Raw genomic sequence first — 26,752 nt, forward strand, 5'->3', positions numbered from 1 at the left:
ACAAGGGAATTCAAGGCAGGAGGTTGCCATGCTCCACCTATCCCTCATGCTGAACATCGAGCAAGAAAGCAACATGTACCATTTATCATGTGTGTGTTTTAAAAAAAAAATTCGTGAAACGTTTATGGAAACATGGGGCGGTGTATAGGTTTACAGGATTTGCACCATTACAAACGTTGTATATCCACGAAGAATAAGAATTAAGTTATTGAAAAATACAGTAACTAAGATGAAGATCATGAATAAGTAAGGTTGTCGTGAAGAAGAAGAAGAAGAAGAAGAAGAAGAAGAACTGAAGAGTGTGAAAAATAACGAGTAACGGGTGTTTTACATGTTGTTGTTGTTGTTGTTGTTGTTTTTAAACAAAAATAATTACCTGATTTAGGCGGTGTAACTGGTGGCGCACGAACAAGTGTTGTAGAGGTATTTGATTTTCTTCCTGTCGTGTTGATCTGTTTCGTATTCCTCACCACACCATTCCGTACATTTAAAGGTGTTCCATGAATACGTCATTTGTTATTTTTGGAGATTCTACGAGGAACGTACAGATTGTGATGACACACGTGGAGCATTCTAACAATGTCCAAACGGGGAATCGAGCAATAAATCTAAAGGAAAGGGAAGGGAGGAGGAGGAGGAACACAACACGTCGTGAGTATGTTGGTTGTCGGTTTTATATCTTTATGTACCAAAGTATACAATATCGGGATCAAAAGCACAAATCGACCTGTATATGGTGAACGTCAAGCCGGGTGTCGTGTCGTGTCGTGTCGTGTAACATGTTGAACGTGACGTCACATCGCATCCTGAAGCACGTACGTGACGTCATACCATTTAATGCACGTCACATCGTTACGTGTCATGTTAGACTCTGACGTCATGCTATATCACTTCGCGATTGTCACGTTACATCCTGCAAATCGTCATGTTTTCTCCGTCACGTCTTTTATGACGTCACAGAAGCGGCGCGTGACCCCATTGTTTATCTTTCCCGATTTAATTATTGTGGGTTCAGTTGGGGGGAAACTTGGAAGGCTTGAAGACGATAACATTATTTTCCTTTGTACGTTATCCTGAATTACACCAACTTTTTTTTCACTTTAACTTTGTAAATACCTGTTTTTGTAATTAACCTACATCACCAAACGTGCACTGACGTCATGTTTTCACCCCTTGTCTGTTTGTTACTTGGAAATTCAAAAAAAAAAAACTTTTTCTTTTAAGGTCAATCCAAAATCGGCTGAATTTTTTAATTGTCAATTTTTATCCGATTGACTTGAAATATGAAGACCATTTCCATATGAGGTCGCTGAACTCAACCAGCTGTTCATTTTGAGGTAAACAAAGGTAAAAATGTCAACATAGACCGAAAGGTCAACGTAGGCCAAATTCCTCTTTTAATCCGATTGACTTTAAATATGAAGACCATTTCCATATGAGGTCGCTGAACTCAACCAGCTGTTCATTTTGAGGTAAACAAAGGTAAAAAAATGTCAACATAGACCGAAAGGTCAACGTAGGCCAAATTTCTCTATTTTCATCCGATTGATTTGAAATATGAAGACCATTTCCATGACGTCGCTGAACTCAACCAGCTGTTAATTTTGAGGTAAACAAAGGTAAAAATGTCAACATAGACCGAAAGGTCAACGTCGGCCAAATTTCTCAATTTTAATCCGATTGGCTTGAAATTTGAAGGGCATTTGCATATCAGGTCACTGAATTCAACGACCGATTAATTTTGAGGTAAACATGGGCCAAAAGGTCGGTATAGGCCAATTTGGGCAAAATTTTCTAAAATCCTCAATTTTCATTCGATTGACTTGAAATTTGAAGAGCATTTTCACGTCAGGTCGCTGAATTCAAACACCCATTGGTTTTGAGGTAAATGTTTGCCAAAAGGTGGGGAAAAAGAGGAATGAAAGAGTGAAGGTGAGCGGTGATTCATGATTTTGGTAGTTTTACCAGAAGGGGGTTACTGGCGGACCTTGAGCGCCCTGCGGAAATATTGGGGGGGGGGCACATATTCCAGACAGAGCGGGGGGGGGGGAGAGGAGACAGTAGAAGACAGAAAGACCACCGACCAGCCTGCGGTGAGAGAGTGAAAGGCCCAAAGACTCAGCCTCATCGCGGGAAATACCACTGATCCGAAATGCCTTGTTTTCCACAGCGTGAAGCCGAGAAAGGTGAGAGACAGGAGCACCAGCCCAGAGGAGAGAGTAGTACTCCATCAGGCTGCGGACGAAAGCTTTGTATGTGGTCAGGAGCTCAGGTGGGCCGAGGAAGGACTTTGCATGATGGAGGCCAGGTTGGAAATGTGGATTTCCCAGGAAATATCTTGGCAGATAGTGAGACCCAGAAGCTTGAATGAAAGGACTTCTTCCAGAGGATTGTTAAGAAAGTAGATGGGGGGTGGGGGTGGGGGGGGGTCTAAACGGTCCTTTCAGAGAGACATAGTGAGAGTGTGAGATTTGTCAAGATTGAAAGACGTGTTGGACGAGGTTGTGATTTAAATGATGATAAGGTTGATCATGAGTTTTTGTTCTACTTCCAATTGTTATTGGGTTTTTTTGTCATATTTTGTTGTTTGAATTGCATTTCAAATTAATTGTACAACAAGCCGGTAGGAGACGAGGGATTCGCTCGGATCGAAGCGCTGGATACGATGCTTTTCATTCTGACTGATCCACCGACGAAGATTCATTGCCAAGACGTATTGGTTCACATACAATTGTTCCTCTGCCTAGCAAGATTTTTCCTATTGCGTATTTTGCCAACTGGCACTCCTCATAAAAAAATGACGGTAAATAGACACCCTATTTTTGAAGGACTACCATTTGAAAAATAATCGGTTTGCTGGTTTGTGCTGTGGAGCCTCGCGTTGCAGACACACACACACACACACACACACACACACACACACACACACACACACACACACACACACACACACACACACACACGGAAAACCCGATAAACTTCTCTCAATGCTCTTGTTTGACCACACCTCCTGAGCCACACAATATTTGTCATAAGCCACGCCCACTTTCCTACGCCACTCCCACTTTAAATAATAAATAATTGGAGGTCGTGTGTGGGTCGTGGAATCGTTTTCGGTGAATAAATAAATAATTGAAGGTGGTGTGTGGATCGTGGAATCGTTTACGGAAAATAAATAAATAATTGGAGGTGGAGTGTGGGTCGTGGAATTGTTTACGGTGAATAAATACATAATTAAAGGTGGTGTGTGGATCGTGGAATAGTTTACGGTAAATAAATAAATAAAGGTGGTGTGTGGATCGTGGAATAGTTTACGGTAAATAAATAAATAATTGGAGTTGTTGTGTGGGTCGTGGAATCGTTTTTGGTAAATAAATAAATAAATAAATAAGGTGGTGTGTGGGTCATGGAATCGTTTACGGTAAATAAATAAGTAATTGAAGGTGGTGTGTGGGTTGTGGAATCGTTTTCGGTAAATAAATAATTAATGGTGGTGTGTGGGTCGTGGAATCGTTTACGGCAAATAAATAAATAAGGTGGTGTGTGCGTGGGGAATCGTTTACGGTAAATAAATATATAAGGTGGTGTGTGGGTGGGGAATCGTTTTCGGTAAATAAATAATTAAAGGTGGTGTGTGGGTCGTGGAATCGTTTACGGTAAATAAATAAATAATTGGAGGTGGTGTGTCGGGAGGAGAATCCGAAATGGTAAATAAATAAATAAAGGTGGTGTGTGGATCGTGGAATCGTTTTCGGTAAATAAATAAATAATTGGAGACGGTGTGTGGGTCGTGGAATCGTTTTCGGTAAATAAATAAATAATTGGAGGTGGTGTGGGTGGGGAATCGTTTTACGGTAAATAAATAAATAATTGGAGGTGGTGTGTCGGGAGGAGAATCCGAAATGGTAAATAAATAAATAATTGGAGGTGGTGTGTGGGTGGTGGAATCATTTTTGGTAAATAAATAAATTACCGGTTTGCTGGTTTGTGCTGTGGAGCCTCGCGTTGCAGACACACACACACACACACACACACACACACACACACACACACACACACACACACACACACACACACACACACACACACACACACACACACGGAAAACCTGATAAACTTCTCTCAACGCTCTTGTTTAACCACACCTCCTGAACCACACTATTTTTCATAAGCCACTCCCACTTTCCTAAGCCACTCCCACTTTTCATCAACCACGTCCACTTTCCCTAAGCTCCGCCCACTTTCACAAGCCCCTCATAAAAAATGACGGTAAATAGACACCCGATTTTTGAAGGACTACCATTTGAAAAATAAAACCTCAATCAAAAATCGGCTCGAGTAAAATTTTCTAAATATCTCAAAGTGTTCAATTCCGAAGTCTCGCTTCTCTACAATACTCAAAACTGAAGGACAAGTATTGAAAATACTGTACGCGGTTTTTCGGCCACTGCACAGCAACGGGTGGTTGCTCGGCAACGAAATTCAAACGCGCACATTCCCAACAAATACTGTACATGTCGGCAAAGTTTCATCGAAATCGGTTTGCTGGTTTGTGCTGTGGAGCCTCGCATTGCAGACACACACACACACACACACACACACACACACACACACACACACACACACACACACACACACACACACACACACACACACACACACATACACACACACGGAAAACCCGACAATAAGGGATATCTAGCATACATAGCGAATCCAATAATTTATCCTGTGATGGAGAGCTTTGTTTGACACTGCAATTTTATATTTTTTTGGGGACAAGTAATACATTTCGTACACTGTGCACTTTACTTGGGGGGGGGGGGGAGTTAATTTTCTCCCACATTTCATCTCAATCATACGTTATACTCAGCTTTATGTAGACAACAGCTATTACCAGCCGTCACTTCGTTGATGGGAATACTGAAGGGGGGAGGGAGAAAAAGGTGAAGAGGTGGAGGGGAAGGGAGAGTGAGGAGGGGTGGGGGAAGGGAAGGCAGTGTGAGGTGAGAGGAAGGGAAGGCAGTGTGAGGTGAGAGGAAGGGAAGGCAGACGTGCGGTAGAGCGTTAATTACGATTCATACTGTCTCATCAAAATGCTTCTGCATAGAATAATAGTGAAGATGGAAACAAAATAATGTCTGAAATCGCCGCCCGGATCTGTCCGGAGACGAGCACCGTTCAGACATAACCATCGTCCAGATATGTCCAGAGACAGAGAGAGGAGGGGAGAGTGAGAGGCGTGGTAGGAGGGTGCTGCACTGTATTGGGATGGGGTAGAGCAAGGATGGTACAAAGAGAGAAAGAGAGAGGGGTGGGGGTAGGGGAGTTAGCAGAGAGAATATGTTCTGCTTCATGAACAACACAAAAACACATACACAGAAACACACACACACACACACACACACACACACACACACACACACACACACACACACACACACACACACACACACACACACACACACACACACACAGACACACACACACACACACACACACAGACACACACACGTGCTCAGCCAATATCGACAATTTTTCGGGAATCGGCAGATTGGATTCAGTGTGATTACCAACTACAGTACTTCCTGTATCCAACCCAGAAACATTGAGTAGCTTTCACCAAAAAACAACATTGCATTTACAGAAACATTTCAGGGATATGATCACAAACATTAATCTTTATAAACAGCTGTGTGTGATGGATGGGTGGGAAAAAAATATTTGGCTCGGTAATTTAGAAAACACTTGAATATGGCAAACGGCTTGGAAATCGGGTGTTATTTCACAACCACTCGCTCAGGGTGACGGAGAACGAAGCACTCGTTCAAGGTGATGGAGCACAAAGCACTTGCTCTGAATGACTTAGTGTGGCAAAAGCGTCCACAGTGAGTGAACAATTCGCTCAGAATGACGTTTCACAGCATTGCTATCGACAATGTGTGCTCGGCAAGTGGCTTAAGCACTCGAGGTTGATGGTTGATAAAGAACTCCAATTCGATGGTTGATAAGGAACGGTTTGCCAGGTTGTCGCTACATACCATATTGTGGATCCCTTTAACTGTAAAGCCGGTCTTCACTGTGCACGCAATAGTTGGTGAAATAAAATGAATTCCTTCAAATAATGACTTTATCCACAAAAGAGTTTCTGCTTAATGCAGAACCATCCTGGAGACATTGCAAAGTTCAATCGCCTGTGAAATAAACACTGCAGAAAATCCGCCATCTTGCCTGCGCGTCACGTCCATCAGTTCGCAGTTCATGCAAACGTTGTAACTTTATTTTGAAACTTCCGTTTTTCACCAGATTTGTTTTGATTTCCTGAAGAGCACCTCGTGAAAGCTCCGAAAAATATCGACACAGATCTGGCAGACGCCGTGGATAGGCTGTCCCTCTGGGTGACAGGGCATGAGATCAAGCAGTGAACACATTAAATCATAGAGTTCATTGAAGCTGGTTAATTTTGTTATGTTCCTTAATTTTTTGTTCACTCGATATAATTCTCCAAACAGTAGAAAAAGATAAGTTTAATGCTTTGGAAATTTCACATTTTCTTGTGGATCTATGAAGAAGGAGGAAACTTAGCCTTGCTTGCTTAAAGTATACTGAACAAAAATATAAACGCACCAACCTAAATATCTAAGTCAAGATTGCCATTATGGGAAAATGATCAAACCGATGATATGTTTGAGCAATGGTTCCTTTGTTTTGCTCAAGACAGATGTTCCCATTGAAATTGACCACTCTGAGTGTGTGGACTCACACGTTGAGTAATCCTTCCCATGAGCACCATGGGGCTTGACAGAGTGATGGTCAGTGAGCGTGACCAGGACACAAACACTCCCTATAGCTTGCCCTATAAAAGGCCTCCCCAAAATGTGGACTGGTGCCAATTGTCAACATGCCACAGATGTCACAAATGTTGAGGGAGCGCGCCATTGGCATGCTGAATGCTGGGACGTCAGTACGGGCCGTTGCAGCACACTTCAATATCCACCACTCCACCATTAGCCGCCTGAGAACGCGCCTCAGAGAGACTGGAAGCACCGTGAACCGCCCACATGCCCGGCGACCACGTGTGACCACCGCCGGTCAGGATCGTCACATGAGGCTGCAACATCTCCGGGATCGACTCCGACCGGCCACAAGGACTGCCGATGAGACTGTCGGGCTGCATAACAGGCGCATTTCAGCCCAGACGGTGCGTAACCGCTTGAGGGAGGCCAAGCTTGAGGGAGGCCAACACCCGCTACTGACTGTGTGAACTCTGACAGTGACACCTCGGTTGTGTCGGCTGTTGTAGCGCAAAGTCTGTCGCCAGAATTCTCAAGGAACTTTTTGAAATTTAATGCTCAATTGTCATGGATTCTATAACCAAATTGTTGTGAAGATTTAGTATTAATGAGTTTGAGGTAAAATAGTAACAATCGCTTGGTGCGTTTATATTTTTGTTCAGTATAAATAGGTATATCGGCTTGGTTATAAAACTCGTTTATTTATTTAAATTATCAGATTTCTCTCCAAATTTCGACACTTATTTAGTTCGGATGATATCCGATCCTCAAAACTGAAATTATATTTCGATGATATACTTGTATTAGTCAGTGAAAGTAGATCGTGGAAAAATCGTATCATATAATTGCATGAAATCGCTCCAAGCTCCTAATTTGAAAACTATAGGACTTACAAGAGTGACGAACACAGCGATTCATAGTGATTATGAACAGGCATTCGATAATTTGAATGTGGAAAGTGAAAAAGAAAACTTTATCGTTAAGAAATCGTGATGGCCTGTTCCAAGTCAAGGCATGGTTGAGTAGGCCAAAAAAAACATGGCGGCTTCGGACCCCAGTGAAGTTACCTAGGATACGCCTTAAGACCCCAGATACAGCGGTGACCGAGGATGTGCCTGATAAAGGATACATTAAATAAGGCCATTAATTATCTTCAAAAGGGATGTTTATATTAAGGCAAACACCCAATTTTCAGTCATGCACTAACTTGGAGTTTTCTTGGTAAGCATATAAAGTTTCAGGTTGCTAGGTTTCATGGTTTTGGAGTTCCCAGTGCGTGCCCGTACGTGCGTGGCCGTACGTGCAAAAAAAAAAAAAAAAAAAAAAAAAAAAAAAAACTTTCAAACCGCGTGCCAGAAACAACAACCACACAGGCCGTTCCTTCGCTCTCACGTGCAAAAATAAAAAAAATTAAAAACTTTCAAACCGCGTGCCAGAAACAACAACCACACAGGCCGTTCCTTCGCTCTCGTAAACAACGACTGGATTGGGGCATTGTGTTTATCTATAAATGCGCATAGGAAATTGAGAAATTATTAGCTTACAGTAAGTCTTCACTATCCGGAAGTCCGTACGTTGTGACCGTAATGGGGAACGCGCTCTAACTTGGCCATAACTTGGGAACCACTTGTCCGATTAATATCAAACCTTGAAAAGGCACATCCTCAGGTCCCCAGCAATATACCTGGCAAGTTTCAACTAGATCGGACCAGTGGTTTTCAAGAAACAGCGGTCACAGACACACACACACACACACACACACACACACACACACACACACACACACACACACACACACACACACACACACACACACACACACACACACACACAGCTGGAATTATAGATAGATGGAGGAGACACACTGACACACATTGACATTTATTTGTGTAGATTTCACTCACAAATATAAACCTTGACAACTTCTTTCTAAACTTCATAGTAAGTAAGCAGACAGAATGGCAAATTGCATAAATAAGATTATCGTCTGTAAGATGACCCATTTTCTATTTCAAATGGTCCCTCTGTTTATCATGTACAGTGCACAAATATGGTGGAATGTTTACCTTCGATCTCCAAACAAATTTCAGCTTTCCACAAAGCAAGAGGGGCTTCTCTTTGTCTTGACTCTTCACTCAATCCAGCTTTCTGGCCTTTATCTTCCTTTTGTTTCCATACTTACCCCTGAGCTGTCTCGACTGATTTTGATTTCTGACCTGACTATATAAACTCTCGGATTGGTGCAGCCCAGGATTGGTGCATCACCAGATGGAAATTAAGCTGGGTGTCCCATCTGTTAGCATTAGTTGGTATAAATAAGCCCCGAGCACTCCTGCACAAGCCAAGATAAGATCTAAACTCCCCCCCCCCCCACCCACCCCACCCCAACCCTTTACGAGAGTTGCCAAAACCAATATCACAGCAGATGATGGTCTGGGAAAACACACGTGGCAGATGAAGCAATGGTGTACCTATCAACCCAGCGGCCATCGACAACACCTTCCCTGTTCCATCAAGCCCACTGTTTGTGATCTACCAAGGAAGGAAATGGTGTCGTCTAAATCAGTTCCGATCAGGTGTTGGCAGATTCCATCACATGTTCTCCTGGAACCTTGCTGACTTACCCAAATGGAAATGAAAGCTTCCCCCAGACTGCAGATCATCTTGTGCCAGACTGCCCCATACATCACCTTGAGGAAAGATTGTAAGAACTGCAGCAGCTGACCATGAGGACCCGAGGCTGGCTGAAAACTGCTAACTTCGCGTGGTGGACAATAACTCAGAGACATGCCACATGAAAGAAGAAATAATAAGTTGGTGTACTGTACATTAAAAATCCCACAGTGTCCTTTGTGAAGAGTGGGCGAGTTATCACCAGTGTCCTGAACAAATTACAAATTCCTACCCAAATAGTCAGGCCTGGGCAGCGAGATCGTGAAAAACTTTGGACAACCTCCTTCGGTTGACCCCACAAGTAGCCAGTAATAATTGGGGCTGTTCGAGGTAGTTTGAGTCGAGGGTTTAGCCATAAGCTGGTAGCATTTGGGTACACGGGATGGATGACTCGTGTGCATGGAAGAAAGACGCAGTGCACCTCAATAGCAACGTGAAACGTGGGTTACCTTTCAGCATCAACCACACGTTTATGGCTGGAGAGGCGAAGCACAAGAGGCAGTCAATCGCAGTTCAATCCAAACCGATTTGAAACTGAGGTTAAATTCCACTGAGCCAAATGTGTTGATGCACTTGCCGTGGGTTTTCAGATCAACAATGGTTAATTCAGTTTTTGAATTGCCTTCTCATGGCCATGCTTCACTTGCATAATTTTCCTTCCAGCTCTCATGGTGCAAACGGATTAAGCGATTTGGCCAGACAAATCCTTTTGAGTTTTACTTCCAATATCATTCTGTCCTATTTGTTTTTCCAAGTTTTGATGCTCAGTTTTTTTAAACCTGAATCCCACACCTCGTTCATCCCTTGCAGCGATTTTGGCTGTTCTGAAGTCACCTGACCACCATGGCCAATCCTCTCAGGAGCAAAGTCATTCAGCTGTACAAAAACGTGAGTTGGCCCCTTTAAATGACCGTCCGTGTTTGTTTCTTTCGTGCCAGGCTGTCCGGGGATTCTCGACCGGCTAAACGGGATGACCTATTAAAATGTGGTTGGTGATCACAAGTTCAAATCCTGACCCTGCCAGAAGGGAGGAGCAAATTACCATCCGGTGCATGTTTCCGTATGCCTGGTGTTGGCTTAATGGCTTGATTGGTGGGCTTGGGATCCTGCTTGGCTGTTGAATTAATACCGGGTGGGTTTAACTCAGCCTGTCATCCTTCCGAGGTCGGCAAAATGAGTGCCAGCTTGCTGGTATCCTGTGTCGGAGTGGTGACCCGTCCGGTATTGTGCTCAATAGCCAAGGAGACTGCTTCGGCAGCACCAATGCCCTGAACAGAGTATGGTGCCATTGGATGGATGGATGGATGGATGATTCCGTGAGACGGTTTTAGCAGCACCGACTCTTCTGGCGTAGAGGTTGTTTTTCATTGCACTGGAATTTGGTGATGTGGCAATAAAATGAAATTAAAATATTTGCTAATGAGCACGTGACATTTCACAGCCAATCAGAAATCTACAAAGGTAAGCGAGGCTGCCGATGCAAAAAATTACCCAAAGTTCATTGAAGTTTTACTTGCTACTTTAATGGTGAATTTCTCAGATTAGGAAGCAAGGTGAACAATTCTAAAAGGATTAGATGTGCTCGCTCTCTGTTTTTGAAATGTTATTTACTGCGTTGAGTTAATAAAACTTTGGTAACTTTGAACCCTCTCCATTTCAGGCCTCCCTCTCTTGTATTTCAGTTGCTTTTCATGGGACGCGATTACCCAGCTGGCGAAGCCCTCTTTAAAGAGCGCCTTCGTCATGCGTTTCGGAAGAACATGCATGTGTCAGATCCGAACGAGATCCGGAAGCTGATCGCGCGTGGGAACTACATGGCGCGGGAACTCCAGGCATTGTACCATGTGCGCAAGTACCGTGCCATGAAGAGCCGTTACTACAACAATGATTGATTGTCATCGGTCGAACACATGACTTGTTCTCCAAGCTGACTGACTTTGCCTGTTCATTGTTAGCCAAGCCCAAAAGACTAAGAGGCAAAAGACAAAGATAAGCCCACAGCCAAAAGATGAAGAGCCTATCGTAATTGGTCTGTGTCGGTGAGTGGGTGAGTCCACACACATATCCACTTTAATAGAAATTGTTCATTTTTAGATTTATCTTTATTTATATACCCTGATGATGCTCTGCATTGCTGAATACCATCTTGTTACAAAATGAATTCAGCACTCCTCATTATGTGTAAAAGAAATAAAACAACCATCTCTTGTTATGATTGCAAAAGAGGTGCGACAATAAAATGTTTTGTTCATTACCTCCACCACCGAAGGTGGACACGGTGTATGTAATCACCTGTTTGTCTCCCTGTCTGTGAGCAGGACATCTCAAAAAGTTATGGCCACATTCAGACAAAAGCTGGTGGAGGTGGACAGGTTGGGTGTTACGACAAGGACTAATTGATTAAATTTTGGTGAACCGCCGGACTCGGATACGACAATGTTTTAAGTGATTCTTCACCATTGAGAGATAGGGCCAAAAATGATATGTAGCACGATATCTCAAAAAGTTATGGATGAGTTGGTGAGGTGACGAGAACAAGCAGATTCGATTTTGGTTCAGGTCTGGATCCACATTTGGCCGATCAGTGGGATACAAAACGTAAACTATTCAGCCTGGTCGAGGTACGCGCTCTCCCGAGCGCCCTTCTAGTTTATCGTTCAATCCCTCCTTCCCAAGATATAGCTGAAGTGTACAATTTGTCATGGGTTTGACCTGGAAGTGCTTCTCGATTCTAATGGTGTTGAGGCTCGGCCGATAAAACAGACCTGATTACATAGGTGTGTATCTGTTATCAAATAAGAAATTGGTGAATGAAAGGGTAACTTGGAATACAGGATGAATAAATTATTGTTTTTTTTGCATTTCTGACATGGAGAGATGGAAGATAAATCCAGTTAACCATCCAGGATAAATGCATATTGCATCACACAGCTCCCATTCGTGACATTGACCTCACCACGCGCGTACACGTGCAATACTCATGACAGTCAGCACATCAATCTTCCTCGAAACCCATCAACGAACACTTTATTGAAAGATAAGGTAAAAAGTAAGAATGAGCATGGAGAATATAAAAAGGTACAAAACGGAATGAATGAGGAAATGTCCATATAACGAGTCGATTCTCTCGTACATGACTCTGACCCTCAACTTAGGCAAGGGATCAGTCCAGAGCAGTACGGCCAGTCTCAGGCTGTCGTTTCACCAATATGTACTTGAACTGAAGTTCACACATGTCCGTCTGTGGACCTGGAGTCAAAGTCGTGAAGTAAATGCGGTGACCACGTTAAATGATGAGGAAGACAGGTACGTGGTTACTCCACAATGTCACACTTCAAAACTTTTGTATTGGCCTGTTAGTGTTCCCATCGGAACCACTGCCCTCGTGATGTGGAAAAGCCAGGTTCAAATACATGTTAAAGTATGTCTACTAATCACCTTGTGCATGTGATATACAGTATGCATGTATGTACAAGCTCTTCCATGAGCCTTGTATCGCTGTAGAAAAACAAACAGGCATTGTCCTCTTAATTTTGCCTTAAATTCTGTTGCATACAAACGTGGTTCAAAATGACCAAACATCTTGTTTGTAAAGATCACCGTTGTGACATGTTTTGTGCGTTATAAAAATAATACTTTACTTTTCAAGGTGTTCTCCAACGTTGGAGACACCTGTCCGATCGGAGTGGAGGTTTTTGTTTGGCTTCGGTGTACAATTCTTTCGAATCGTACATAGTCGGTGTACTGCTTGCCTCCTAAAACAACGGTCCGTGTCAGGCAATCATCAACATACTGTGCAACCATTCCCCTCTAAATCTCAACAGGCATGATATTTTCATTGGCCATAAATACTGCTGCTCCCTCTTTCTCTCACTTGCTGCCATCTTGATTTTCAATACATAGATGAAAGCTTTCCCTTTAGGCTGGGGTTCCACAAAGCTGATCTTAAGACCTACATTCTTCTTGATCGAGATAAAACATGTCCGATTCTTTTGAAAACCAACCTCACCATTTTGCCCACGACCCCATCTTGTGCAGAACAATACATCACACTTGTGAAAAAGCTGGTCATTACAAAAAAAAAAGGGATGACAGGCTAAGAGCTGGACAAGATAAGCAGCTTGTCAGCTACTTGGAACACGAGGTTCAATGTAGACGGGTCACATGCCCTCACACTGCCTCACCTGCCTGTGAAACCTGCTCATCACGGTATACTCTGCTTTCATATGGAGCTTCATGGATAATATGGCACACCACTTTAGGTTGGTTCTCCTGCTTCTCACCTTGCTCCTCTTGAGGTGGTGAAAAACAAGACTTTCTTCGACATTTGTATCTCAAGTGCTGAGGTGCATCACCAAGGACTGTCACTGTCCCACCAGCAGCAAACTGATGGACTCCGTTTTATACAAGCTTACATCTGGCATCGCTCCTCCTGCCCTCTCTGATCTCTGACTTCCCCAAGCCACTGAGGTCGCACACGTTCCTGTTGAAACCCCCATCTTCTCACCTTCCCAAAGTCGAGACGGGTTACCCACCTGCATTCATTAGTCCCCTTATTCTCCCAATTGTAGACTCATCTGCAGTGCCTGTTGTCTCATCCTCCACACTTTAGTCTTTCAAATGCACTGCCCATCGTAAGCCAGGTGTTGGCTTAACAGTTAAGGTGACTGGCTTAAGATATTAGAGTCTTTGAGTTTGAGCCCCTGTCATGCCGTTTAAATAATCCCAGGTGAGTTGACTTAGCCTGTCATCCTTCCAAGGTCGGCAAAATGAGTACCAGCTTACAGGTATTGGGGGAAATGCATCAGTGGCACAGCTGTGCTTCCAGGAATTATGCCACCAACATCCACAGACTGCAATCGAAACAACAACTTCCAATCGTACTCTCATCCATGATCTCGACTGATTCTTTCTCGGTCGATTCTTTTCTAGGTCATTGTTATTACTTGTATTTGATTTATTCCAACTTTTCCCCCTTGTGCACATCCATCCCTCCATACCATTTGGTAGTTTAGTTTATAAACCTGCTGACCTTTCTCGTTTTGCTTCTTCATGAACAGACTCTTGTACAGAAAACAAGGACAAATGTGTCCAAGAGCCGCATTCTAAAGGCAATAACAACTTCCGATATTTCGTCACGTGCCTTGATGGAGCCAATAGCGAGACCAGTCATGGAGGCTCCTGTTCATAACGAGAAAATCGTGTATTTACGAAATTACAATACATTAAATGGAATAATCTTTAAATAGTAACGTCAACTTTTCGAAACTTTAAATCAAATGTCCGAATATATATTAAAAGTTCGTGATAGACGCTCTCAAAAGGCACCCTCAATGTGAGGATGTGTACAGGTGTTTAGTATCTAAGGAGATCCGGATCCTGTATATAAAAGAGCTGAGTCCGAAAGGTTTTGTCTTTACCAGAAGAAGAACAACAACAACGCAGAGCTCTGAGAGCCAGCGTTCGCCACGCGAGACGCGGCTAAAAAGCAAGAAACTAGTGATTATGGGAACTGGTTAACACAAACTGCATGTATTTGTTTCAGAACACTCCTATTCCACTCTCTTGTGCGGTTGGCCAGGAGAAGCGCTTGGCCCAAGTTTTTCACGAACCAGCTGGCTAGGTTTGACGTTCGATTAAGGTTCGGACAGGAATTAGTAATTTGTTCATGGTGCCGGTGATAGCTCACCTACTCTTCACGAAGAACGTCGTGGGATCTTTCGCGTCCACCAACTAATGCCGGTAGACGGGACGCCCAGTTTAACGTTCATCCGAGGTTCGGCGCACACATTGATGAATCACCCTGCCTGTGAAACACCAAGATGACAGTTTATAGCTGGGTCGGGATTTAGACCCAGGCAAGACATTCGACAGTTTAGTATTGAGTGAGCGTACCTCTTGGCCATTCTGCCAGTCCATTTGTATAAGAACATTATAACGACAAAATCGAACTAAAATAAGGCAATGTCTGTGGATACGTATGTTTATACATTATGGAATCGAAAACGGCTTGGCTGACCTCCATCAAATTTTGCATTCGTACTTGGGGTATCCAGGGTTGGGTCATGGGCATGAAATGTCGCAAACATTTTGGTGGCTTCGAAGTTTGATTGCCTTTCCTCCAGTCTGTCTCTGTCAGCCCTTTGATGCCTCACCAGCTCCTCCATGAGGCACGCTTTACTCCGATAAACCCCTCATGGTTAAACTTCCAAAATCCAGGCTGACTGCACACCTCAACTCTTTTGTTCCTCTGGACACCTGATTTCTTGAGACAGTTCATTTGGACTCTCCCCTACCAGCTCCTGTTATCCCCCATCCTGACATGTGATATTTTTCTACCCCATTAACTCTAACCCAACCCTTTTACTTCTGCGTTACTGTTTCTGTCTCTCTCTTTTTTCCTGTTCATTCATGCCTTGCTTGTTGTGTCCAAATGTTGCCCCCCCACTGTCAGTACAATTGCATTTTTTACCTTCAGTCACCTCACTCCTTCCATAACCCGAGATCTTGCATACAAAAAAAAAAAATAATAAACCTCAAGACAACCTCATTACTCAGAGTGAAAGTCAAGTGTGGATTGAAACAAACATCAGACGTAAATGCCCTCAGCACCACCGACGTTCTGCAGAGCTCTGGGATTGCTAGGTAATGGCCGTGACGGAGAAGGTGTCGTGGGTCTTGGTGACCGGGACATGTGACGTGGTGGAGCCACAGCGACGGGTTTGGGTTCTGCAAGTTAAAAAAAAATTGGTAGGGAAGGATATGATGCAGAAACATCAGAACAAACCTCGGTCCAATATCAAGCATCACATATTCTGTGTTTTTTGACTTTTTCCAATTTTGCTAAAACGATTTCTAAACGTGTTAAACCACAGCTTTTGTAGGAAGAGACCTCACACAAAGTGGCTGAGTTTACAAAAGTGTGGAGCCATGTGAGCCGACTGCAAAATTGGCAAGTTTTTCCGACTCCATGATAGAAGTGATGGCAAAATGACACGTGCAAACAACATAAAAAGTCCCAAAAGTGCTGTTAATGGGTCTGGAATTTGCAGAAAAATTGTGCCACTCATGAAACATTGACTGCAGTTAAGGTACAATCCATATCCATCATCATCATAATCATCATCATCATCTTGCAGCATGCCCAATGCATTGCAGTTACGAGGCTACAATCCTCGTCTGTTCACCACTCCAACTCAGGAATACAGGGCAAGGATTTGGAATTTGATAGATAATTTGGAATGATAGACTACTCTTCACGAAATAATCTTTAACACACAAACTAATGCTGGCAGATGGTAGGCCAGATCAACGTCCATCTGAGGGGACAGCACACATTGATGAATCACCCTCCCTGGGAAAGAGTGATGATGATGATAGCTGGGTCAGGATTCAAACCCAGGCAAGATAGCTGAGAGGCGAGTGTACTTACTTCTAGGCCATCCTGCCATATCACAGTCATATCATATCACAGTAATATTTTACAAATGAGAAGGGCACTCAGTGGAGCGCACACCTCCCCCACGCAATGCCTGATCCACGAGAACATTTCGGGCCCAACAAGTTTTTGAAATATCGTGCTATATATAAAATTTTTGGCCCCATCTCTCAATGGTGAAGAATCACTTTAAAAATTAAATAATTCTCGTATCCAGATCTGGATTCGGATCTCCCCCAAATTCGAATCAGTTCATTCTTATCAACACCCAACCTGCGCACCAAATTTCATCCGGATCCATCCGCAACATTTTGAGATATCCTGCACACTGTCAAATAAGACGACGACGTCATGCAGAGCACAAAACTTGCAAAATCCATAAAACAAATTTGACCTCAAAAATAATTGGTGGTTGAATTAAATGACCAAATATGCAAATTCTCTTCAAATTTCAAGGCAATCGGATAAAAATTGACATTTTTAGAAATTCGGCCTATGTTGACCTTTTGGCCAATGTTGACATCAAAAAAGAATTGGCTATTTGAATTCAGTGACCTGATATGCAAATCCTCTTCAAATTTCAAGTCAATCGGATGAAAATTGAGGATTTTAGAAATCTCACCTAAGTTGTTGACCTTTGGCCTATGCTGACCTCAAAAATAATTGGCGGGTTGAATTAAGTGACCTGAAGTATGTATTCTTCAAATTTCAATTTAATCGGATTGAAAATTGAGGATTTTAGAAACAACATCTTCGTTGTGTGCCTGGTGTTGGCTTAATGGTTCGGGTGGCGGGCTTGGGATCCTTGGATCCTGAGTTCAAATCCTACTCGGCTGTTGAATTAATACCAGGTGGGGTTGACTCTGCCTGTCATCCTTCCGAGGTCGGCAAAATGAGTGCCAGCTTGCTGGTATACTGTGTCGGAGTGGCGACCCGTCCAGGATTGTGCCCAATAGCCAAGGAGACTGCTTTGGCAGCATCAACGCTCTGCACAGAGTATGGTCCCAATGGATGGATGGACCTTAGTTGTTGACCTTTTAACCTCAAAAACAATAGGCTTCTTGCTGATGACAAATTCTACCATGTGGTTGAGTTTCGTGAAGATCAGTTTAAAATTGTGACCTGTAGGCGCTTGACATACAAACAAACAGACAGAATACCAAAATTGACTGACCAATACACTTGAAAAATCTTCGATTTTGCAAGTTACAAATAGACAGGGAGGGGTGAAAACATGACCTCCTTCACCTTCAGTGGCGGAGGTAATAAAATCACCTCGATCATGCGATCTGCAATTCGCATCGTCTGCGAAGACGACGACCGAGGGGCAGTTCTAAACAGTCGTCATTTCATGTCCAAACGTAACGAATTGCAGACCAAACCACAAAGCAGCACATGTTTCTATTTATATCACTGTTGAGTGTCAAATGGGAGGGCAGGATATCCTAGACCGAGAGGTACACACAGTAGCCTGGGTTTGAATATCGACCCAGCTATAAAACGGTCACCCTGGTGATTCACATGCAGAGCGATGCATCAATGTGTCTGCAGTCGATATAGGATGAATGCTCAGGCAGACGACCGGTCTGCCAGCACTGCTTGTTGGTAGACGTTGAATATCGCATTGTGTCTTCAAGAAAGAGCAGGTATGAGCCATCGCCAGCTCCAACAAACTCCTGGCACATTCAATCAAGCACTGTATCCTGCGTCGAAATGGTGACCCGTCCAGGAACAGGCCCTCACCTTATCATGGCGATACATCCACGCCGGAACTCTCTTCAAGAGACTCATCAGTCTCTAATTATTATTACAATTATTGTACGTGTTACATTCATGGATAAACCAGTTAGGACACATCACTTGAAGTACTGTATGTGGGACCCAAGTATGAAATGTGTTACACGATATGAAACATCAGTGATTTATAAAAACCTCAGCCTCCATCATGTTAAGTGAATGCTTTAGGTGTGGTGCAGGTACTGCAATCCATATAGCGATCAATACGCCATCGATATAGAGCTGGCTTCATCGGCATTCCCTATTTTGCATTTTTACCTCCACCACCTAAAGTGGGTGGAGGTTATGTTTTCACGTCTGTCTGTCTGTCTGTCTGTCTGTTTGTTTATGAGCAGGATATCTCATACAGTTATTAAAGGTTTTGCACGAAATTTTCGGGAGAGGTTGGGTGTTGACAAGGATGAACTGATTAGATTTTGGTGAAGATCTGAATCCGAATCTGGATATGAGAATTATTTAATTTTCAAAATGATTCTTCACCATTGAGAGATCGAGCCAAAAACGATATGTATCGTGATATCCCATAAATGGATCGGGCATTGCGTGGTGGAGGTATGCGCTCCACCGGGTGCCCGTCTCATTTTTAAAGTGATTCTTCACCGAGAGGTAGGGGCAAGAACGATATTATAGCACGATACTTGAAAGTTATGGACGCATTCGGGTGAAACTTGGTGAGTGACGAGAACAAACCGATTTGATCTTGGTTCAGGTCCGGATCCAGATCTGGCCTATCGGTGGATACCAAAATATACTCAACTGTTCAGCCTGGCTCAAGGTGTGCGTTATACTGAGTGCCGTTCTTGTTGAGAACGTGATACATCATAAACATGTTTGCAGTTTATTCTTTTTCTGTCTGGTAGTGTGTTGAGCATCAAGCTGTAAGTATGCATTACATAATCCTAAAATCGACCAGCAACGCAGGCGGTGCCGCTGACAATAATACCTGGATGTGGGGGCAGCACGGAGACTCGCGATCCGGTGTGCCGGATAAATTCCTGCAGATGCAGTCGCCTTAGCTCCCGACACAGCGCCTCCCAACAGGCGCCACGCTCCTGCAAATCCAAACAGTGGTCAACTCCAAACATGAGCACCAACCCATCGTGACGGAAATACAATCGATCAGTATTGATAATCTTGAGACAGAGCTTGGGAATTGTTTGGGAATATATTAGGAGAGGTTGGAAATTGTACAATGCTGTCTGGGATTGTGACCCCGTCAGAACCTGAGAACAGCACAAGTTGGTTTGGTCTGGGAATTCGTACCTGCAGCACTCTTAAATGAGGCAAAGGTGCTCAACGCCTTTTCCATGACATGGGTGACAGTTGACAATGGACGACAGATGAAAAGTTTTTGTCGGGAATAGAGCAACACCAGACTGTCAAGGCTCATGTCGATCCACATCGACGGACAGTTCCAATAGCTTTTGTCACCTGGAAGTTGACAAAGGTGTGCTAACCGCCATCTGAAGAAAAGCAATGCTGATGTTTAGGGCATTAGCTCTTGCTCTGATGAATGGCTAACACCCAAAACGTCAACTTTATAGTTTGCTTCCCATGGCAGTTCAGCACACCTTTGTCAACTTTCAGGTGATAAAACCTATTGCATGTCGGGAATTGCTGGATAAATGTACCTTTATGGTGTTGTTCAAGCCGGGTTCGTATTTGATACGTCCCGATTCTGGAAAGTATCACTGCGTTTGATTAATTTGTACTTGCATTGTCCACGATTCATTTACATTGTGGGAGAGGAAGAACATTTGTCATTTCCCCTCCCCCACCCCCCCCCCCCCCGGCATTTGGCAAAGTGAAAATTGAATTACACTTCACTGCCCTAAGCTTTCCCACATCCTCATAATTGAACCCCCACAATGCAATGGTGTTGTTTGGAAGGGGCGATAACTTTCCCACAAACTGAATCAACATTTATTTAAAATGACCACTGTAGGAGGGGGGGGAAAAGAGGGGAAAACAAATATATTGTTGTAGTTATGGTTTCTAGGGGCTAAAGGAGTCAATCTTTAGTAGAACGATAGTTATTTCCAAGTATCTGCAGTTAAGTGTGAAATAATACATGTTTATTATTATTTTTTTTTTTTTGATGTGGAAGCCGGAAATAAGTTTCCAGGACGATTGGCGATCGTAGTCATACTCAACTGGAGTCATCCAGGACGATTGGCGATCGTAGTCATACTCAACTGGAGTCATCCAGGACAGTGACGGTCACAATATAAAACAACAATTGTGGTTCGTAAATCCGCTAACCACCAACCTCCCATCCCTCCCCCCACCAGTGTACAAAATATATAGATGGTGCCCAATAATATAAAATTGCAGTTCGTATTGGTTCCTCCGACTTCAATGTCATGTGATACGAAAGGAAATTTGTAGTTAAATAGGCAAAACCTCCCCAATAACATGTCAACTGAAGACAGCAGGTAATACGTATCGCTGTGTTTGACTAAACTGTGATATTTACCGTCGTGGTTACCTTGGCAATGTGCGCAGCATGGAGCAGAGCACCATCGACCTTTTGATGTTCTTGATCAAGGCGGGTCGCTTCATTCAACGCATCGGCCAGCTGTCTCCTCAACATTCTTCCTTCCTCTTTCTCACTGCTCTCTTCGATTTCTTCTTCCGCACAAATATCCTCGCTCTCTTCTTCCATATTCATTCTCTCGTTTTCTTTCCAATAAGCTAAGATCTGTTCTCGACCGTCGACTCTGCACTGTCCATCAAGTGGCCTTATCGAGTTATTTTCACAAAGATCCAGAGGTGGCAGCCGGTCACAACCGTCGGAAGCATCTTCAGTGTTTGTCTTCTCCTCGGTACCCAAGACTGGACTGGTTTCACTCGTGGACAACGGTCGGAGATCTTCTTTTAACAGAGAAGGAGAAAAGGGGCCATGTAATGAAGAATGCCACCTATCAGTCATGGAAAGAGACAATGGCAATGTGCAGTGGGAGTTGCTATTGGAGGCATTTTGGTGCTCGTTTGGTTCAGGAGTTGGAGGAACACGTTGCCGATTCAAAGGACAAACCTCTTCACCTTCAGGAAAAGTTGAAAGACCATCTCCATCCAAGCATACAGATGATGTCGATCCCTGGTGGTTTGCTGCAGGAGAAAGTACTGTGTTTTTTTCCATGAAACAGCTGAGGTCATGAGGTTTAATGTCTCTGTCCTCCCCCTCCATTTCTCCAGTCACCTGTGCATGCTGGACACATTTCATGAGTGACAGCAGCTGTTCTTCGCTCGCCAACAGCTTTGTTTCACAGGCGTTAAGGCCCGCTCGAAGTGCCAGCAGTCGTGCACCGAGCCCTTCCCCACGTCGCTCTTCCATTAACAATTCGTTGTGCCAAAAGTCCTCTTCCTCTTCTAAATCTGCAAGCCTTTTGAGTTCCCTTTCTTCTTCAGCACCTTTAGCCTTTTCATGGGCATCGGTGCAATTATTATCTTCATCCTCCGGTAAGCCTATCTTCATCTTTCCCTCATTCTGAGGAACAGATCCGAAACCACAAACTCGTTTCATTTTCAAAATTATTCCACTTTTTAACTCCTGATTTTTGTAGAATTCCAAGGAGTCTCCAATGCTTGCGGTCGTTTCGAAGAAGTTGACGTCATCTCTTGAGGAAATGCATTTTGTATCTTGTATCCATTTAATCCCCACGTCTTCGATGTTTAAATCCATTGCATCTTTCTCTGGTTCACCATAATGTTGACAGTTTTGGTAATAGAAAGAACGAAAGCTTGTGTTCTTGTAAATGTCAAACATTTCTCGTTCTTGTTCCAGAACCAGCAGCGATTTCTCGACTCCATCCTGGCTTTGGCTCCCCACACATCCTTCCACCGTTTTCGTTGCATCGTCTTTGATCTTCTCATTGCAATACAAAGGGGTGGCAATTTGTACCCTCGCGTGCCGAAGATCACAATTCTTGGCTGTGCCTTGTCCTGTTCGTTCTTCGCTACATCCCAGGTTGCAAGCACTCTTCTTCTGTCCCACAAGCTTTTCTTCCTGCTGAATAGAACAATTTATTCACTCGATATTCTTTAAACCCGAGAATCTCACAAAATTCCATTTGATGCATTCAATAGCTTATGGGTGCAGATCTTGTATCATGTCGTTAAAATGTAACACACAAATAGTACAGCTTCTTCGTACCCCAAAAAACAGGTGCACCATTCACTTTGTGATCAAAGCATCACATTTGGTACACATGCGCTAAATAAGATAAGTGGTGGACCCCACCAAAATTTGCCTTTTAATGGGGCATGGCTTCATATTTTTGAAATACATTTCTTTGAGAAAATCTCCACTTCCAATTAACATTGTTGAGTGGTTATAAGTGCTCGACGGGTTTCAAAAGAACCCAGTCCAACATTGCAGCCGGAGCGAAGATTCCTGGGGACGAGTTTGGCCTGCAATGGGTTAACTGCATATGGGCAGAGCTAATCTAGTTACGTGAGAATACTAATTGTTTACATTGTGTTTTTTTTACTTGCAGATAACTGACTGCGAAGTGCTGTGTTGAAGATCACCACATTATGCAGCTGTAGAAGTCAAGCCACCGTTGAATGTCGCTGTCACTATTGAATGCAGCTGGAGAACACAACTTTAGTAGTTTAGTGTATAGAAGTCCAGCAGTGTTGTGATAATCCATCAGACCGAACAATATGTCTAAACAGATGGTGGTAGTGATTGGAAGTGCAGAGGCACTAATAAAAGACACTTCGACGACTCCCACTGATTGGACTAAGTACATTATTTGTCAGATGGATAAAGAAGAACAATCTGCCAGATGTCCTGCAAAGTCCACGAGATCATGCGTTTCTGGCTGCGAAACATTTGTTTCCAACTTGTTGGAATTTGAAATGCTTGGTGAGATACCACTGTATGTAGATTCCAAACATCTTGATGATGGTGAAGGTATCCAACAGACATTGGAGAACCACACGGCATGGTGGCACAAAATCTGTTACAACAGATTTCATTCCCATCACGTTACCAGGGCATGAAAACGTAAATCCAATGAACAGATTGGCTGCCGATCCTTCTATTCGGCCTTATCCATTTCATTACTTGTTCCCCTATTAATTCTTTTCCCCCATTTAGTCTTATTTCCCCTTGTTCTTTAGCTTTCCCTGCTGGCCCATAATATTATAGTCAGTTCTTCTTTTTCATCTCACCCCAAAGGGGATGCGAGAAAATTGCAGTGTCTGTGTCTGTGTCTGCCTGTCATCTCCATATGCGGGTTTCAGAAGGTGGAACAGAGTCCTCCCAGGTCTCGAAGTGTCATTTTTGTTAAATGTGGCAACAGTAACAATTGTATGAAGATGTCTATGTTGGAGGTAGTTGTAGATTTGTAGTGTGCGTTGGTGTGATTGTGTATTTTATTTGTTGTGGGATTGAGATGGAAAAATATCTAAGTATGTCGTGACGGTAATCCGTAAAAGGATTGTGTTGTATTGTAGTCATTGCAACCTTGTTTGGTTGTTTTTTGGGGATTCCATCCCCACATGTTTATGTTTGTTTCACTTTTAAGAAATGTTTTTTTTTTTCTGACTTGTTTAACTCTATTTTTCCCCGATAGAGATGCCAATGACGTAATCATCCAATAAATTATTTTGAGGGTCCCTTACATGGGAACCCTTTACCTTACCCAGTCACACCCAGCTGTTCCTGGACTCTGTGTCCTTATCTCCTGACAAGGTGGAGAGCTTCCTGTCAAATCTTGACTCAGATTCTGCAAATCCAGATGGCATCAACTCACATATCCTAAAAAAAAACCTGCTCCTCTGCTCTTGCTCACCCTCTCTCTCTGTTCTATTCACCCTCTCATTTACTCAAGGTCATCTGCCATCTGCTTGGAAATCAATAAACATCACGGCCCTGCATAAAAAAGGTGTAAAAACAGATCCCTGCAACTACAAACCAATCAACAAGGTCATGGAGTCCATCATCGTTTCCAACATCAAATCCTTCCTCTTCTCAAATGACTTGATTTGCGACCATCATTGTGGATTTCGATCAGGTCACTCAACCCTGGACATGCGACTTCTGCTTTCTCAATAATGGATGGAGGTCAAAAATGTCAAAAGTGAGATCAGAGCCATATCCCTCGACATATCGCGAGCTTTCAATACTGTCTGGCATCCCACACTGCTCACCAAACTCTCTTCTTATCATATCCAAGGCAATCTCCACTCATGGCTCATGGACTTCCTCTCCTGTCGCAGTCAAGACATGGCTCTTGATGGAATTTTCTCGTCCCCTCTCGTCATTCATGCTGGAGTTTATCAAGGCAGTATTCTAGGCCCTGTGCTTTTTCTGGTTTTCATCAATGATCTCTCAGATTCTCTGGAAAATCCTCTTTATCGCTTTACTGATGACTCCACCCTCTGCCGTACCATCTCTCATCCCTCTCATTGGCAAGCAGCAGCCTCTTCACTCTCTTCAAACCTGGATAAAATCACAAGCTGGTCAATCACTTGGAATATGTCTTTCAATCCTGACAAATCTCACACCATCACCATGTCTCTGAAATGATAGTCTGTAACCCACCCCCCCCCCCCCAATTTCTCAACAATCCTCTTGTCCTCAATATCTCTCTCTATCTCATGCACAAACCCTCCTATCTACTTTCTTAATCCTCTTGAGGGAGTACAGTCACTCAAACTCATGGATCTCAATATCAGCGATGATCTTTCTTGGGCAAACCACATTTCTAAGTTGGTGTCCAAAGCCAGCCACCAACTGGGCATCCTTCATCACACAAAGTCCTTCCTTTGCACACCTGAACTCCTGTCCACCTACAAGGCCTTCATCCATAGCTTGATTAAATTCTGCTCTCCCCTCTCGACTGGTACCCCTGCCACACACCTTGCTCAGCTTGACGTTGTGGAAACCAAGGCCTTCAAGATTATTGGAATCTCCTGTGATGAAGCCAAGTCTATGGGCCTATCACTTTCCCATTGCAGCCAGGTCAGTGAACTCTCTGTCTTTGATTGCCTCCTTTCTGGTCTTGGACCCTCTGCTCTTTCGGTGTTGTGTCCCCCCCCCCGTTGATTTCTGCAGATGTTATTCACCATCAACCCCCTTCTGGTGGAACCCCCTTCTGGTGGAACCCCCAAAGACCAGAATCACAGCTCACCTCCACTAATTTTTCTTATTTTTCCCCACCCATGGAACCAACTTCTACATTCTCTTCAATCTCATTCTTCACTTCAGGTCTTCAGGACAGCTGTTCACAACCATCTCAGATCATCCCCAATCCAAAACTATGATCTTTTCCACCGCTGTTAATCCCCACTCCCCCTGCCTCAAGTCCACCTCCTTCCAAATTTCCAGTTTTTTCCTCCTAAGACTTTGCTTCTGTATCCAATTTGTCCACCCCATGAATCCTTCTTCCCCTCATTCCTCGCCACACCGCTTGTTTCTCCATGTGTCCCTCTATTTTGTCCTTCAACATTGCTGTTGGTGTCCCCCCTCTCTGTACTGTTCCATTTGTTCTGTTGTGTCCTGAACAAATCTCCATTCTCGCTCTTCCATGACCTTCACCTTATGTACAAAAAAGAAGAAAAAAAATAAAAAAATAAAAAAAAGACTGTGGCACATCAATTTCATCAATTATAAAATAAAGTTAGTAATACTTTTCGGTAAATGAAAATAATGATTAGTGAAATATGAAATTGAAAGAGCCATTCAGGTTATGAGCAGATGCCATCACATGTGCTCGTAACCCAATGGAGGAGAGGACAATGGGACCATACTCTGTGCAGAGCGTCGGTGCTGCCGAAGCAGTCTCCTTGGCAATTGGTACAATCTTGGACGGGTCACCACTCCGACACGGTACACCAGCATGCTGGCACTCATTTTGCCGACCTCGGAAGGATGACAGGCCGAGTTAACCCCACCTGGTATTAATTCAACAGCTGAGCAGGATTTGAACTCAGGACCCCAGGATCCAAAGTCCACCACCCGAACCATTAAGCCAACACCAGGCATAAAACCCAATGGGCTCTTTCATTTTTATATTTCAATAATCATGATTTTCAT

General features: G+C 43.5%; 3 protein-coding genes across 10 annotated transcripts in view; 1 reads left to right on the forward strand and 2 right to left on the reverse strand.

Moving 5' to 3' along the window:
* The window catches only part of TM7SF3 (transmembrane 7 superfamily member 3), a 30,780-nt gene extending 21,671 nt beyond the window's left edge, over nucleotides 1-9,109 (reverse strand). Inside the window, exon 1 of one of the 2 annotated variants that reach the window (XM_085873663.1) lies at nucleotides 8,861-9,109. The gene's annotated coding sequence lies outside the window, so the exon portion shown is untranslated. Of the gene's footprint in view, nucleotides 1-376; nucleotides 611-8,860 lie in introns of those variants that run through there. The other variant, XM_085873662.1, reaches the window with a different exon arrangement.
* ETFRF1 (electron transfer flavoprotein regulatory factor 1) lies at nucleotides 367-11,721 on the forward strand. 4 transcript variants are annotated; one of them, XM_085873666.1, is made up of 3 exons: nucleotides 367-423; nucleotides 10,278-10,355; nucleotides 11,150-11,721. In XM_085873666.1, the coding sequence occupies exons 2-3, from the start codon at nucleotides 10,311-10,313 to the stop codon at nucleotides 11,357-11,359; spliced, it is 255 nt and encodes an 84-aa protein (XP_085729792.1). In that variant the 5' UTR covers nucleotides 367-423; nucleotides 10,278-10,310; the 3' UTR covers nucleotides 11,360-11,721. The 4 variants fall into 4 exon arrangements, with proteins under 4 accessions (XP_085729792.1, XP_085729790.1, XP_085729791.1 ...); XM_085873664.1 differs by lacking the exon at nucleotides 367-423 and adding an exon at nucleotides 452-651; XM_085873665.1 differs by lacking the exon at nucleotides 367-423 and adding an exon at nucleotides 529-655.
* A 745-nt stretch (nucleotides 11,722-12,466) lies between these two features.
* Nucleotides 12,467-26,752, reverse strand: part of RASSF8 (Ras association domain family member 8) — a 39,155-nt gene continuing 24,869 nt past the window's right edge. For 2 of the 4 annotated variants that reach the window (XM_085873655.1, XM_085873654.1), the window contains 3 exons: nucleotides 21,179-22,714; nucleotides 19,646-19,754; nucleotides 12,467-16,196 (listed from right to left, as the gene is read on the reverse strand). In XM_085873655.1, the coding sequence (XP_085729781.1) occupies nucleotides 16,057-16,196; nucleotides 19,646-19,754; nucleotides 21,179-22,714 (1,785 nt within the window). In that variant the 3' untranslated portion in view covers nucleotides 12,467-16,056. The remainder of the gene's footprint in view (nucleotides 16,197-19,645; nucleotides 19,755-21,178; nucleotides 22,715-26,752) is intronic. The other 2 variants (XM_085873656.1, XM_085873657.1) reach the window with 2 other exon arrangements.

Source organism: Eptatretus burgeri, chromosome 3 (genome assembly GCF_056783735.1).
Source record: "Eptatretus burgeri isolate ZD-2024b chromosome 3, Ebu_testis_v1, whole genome shotgun sequence".
Classification (NCBI taxonomy): domain Eukaryota; kingdom Metazoa; phylum Chordata; class Myxini; order Myxiniformes; family Myxinidae; genus Eptatretus; species Eptatretus burgeri.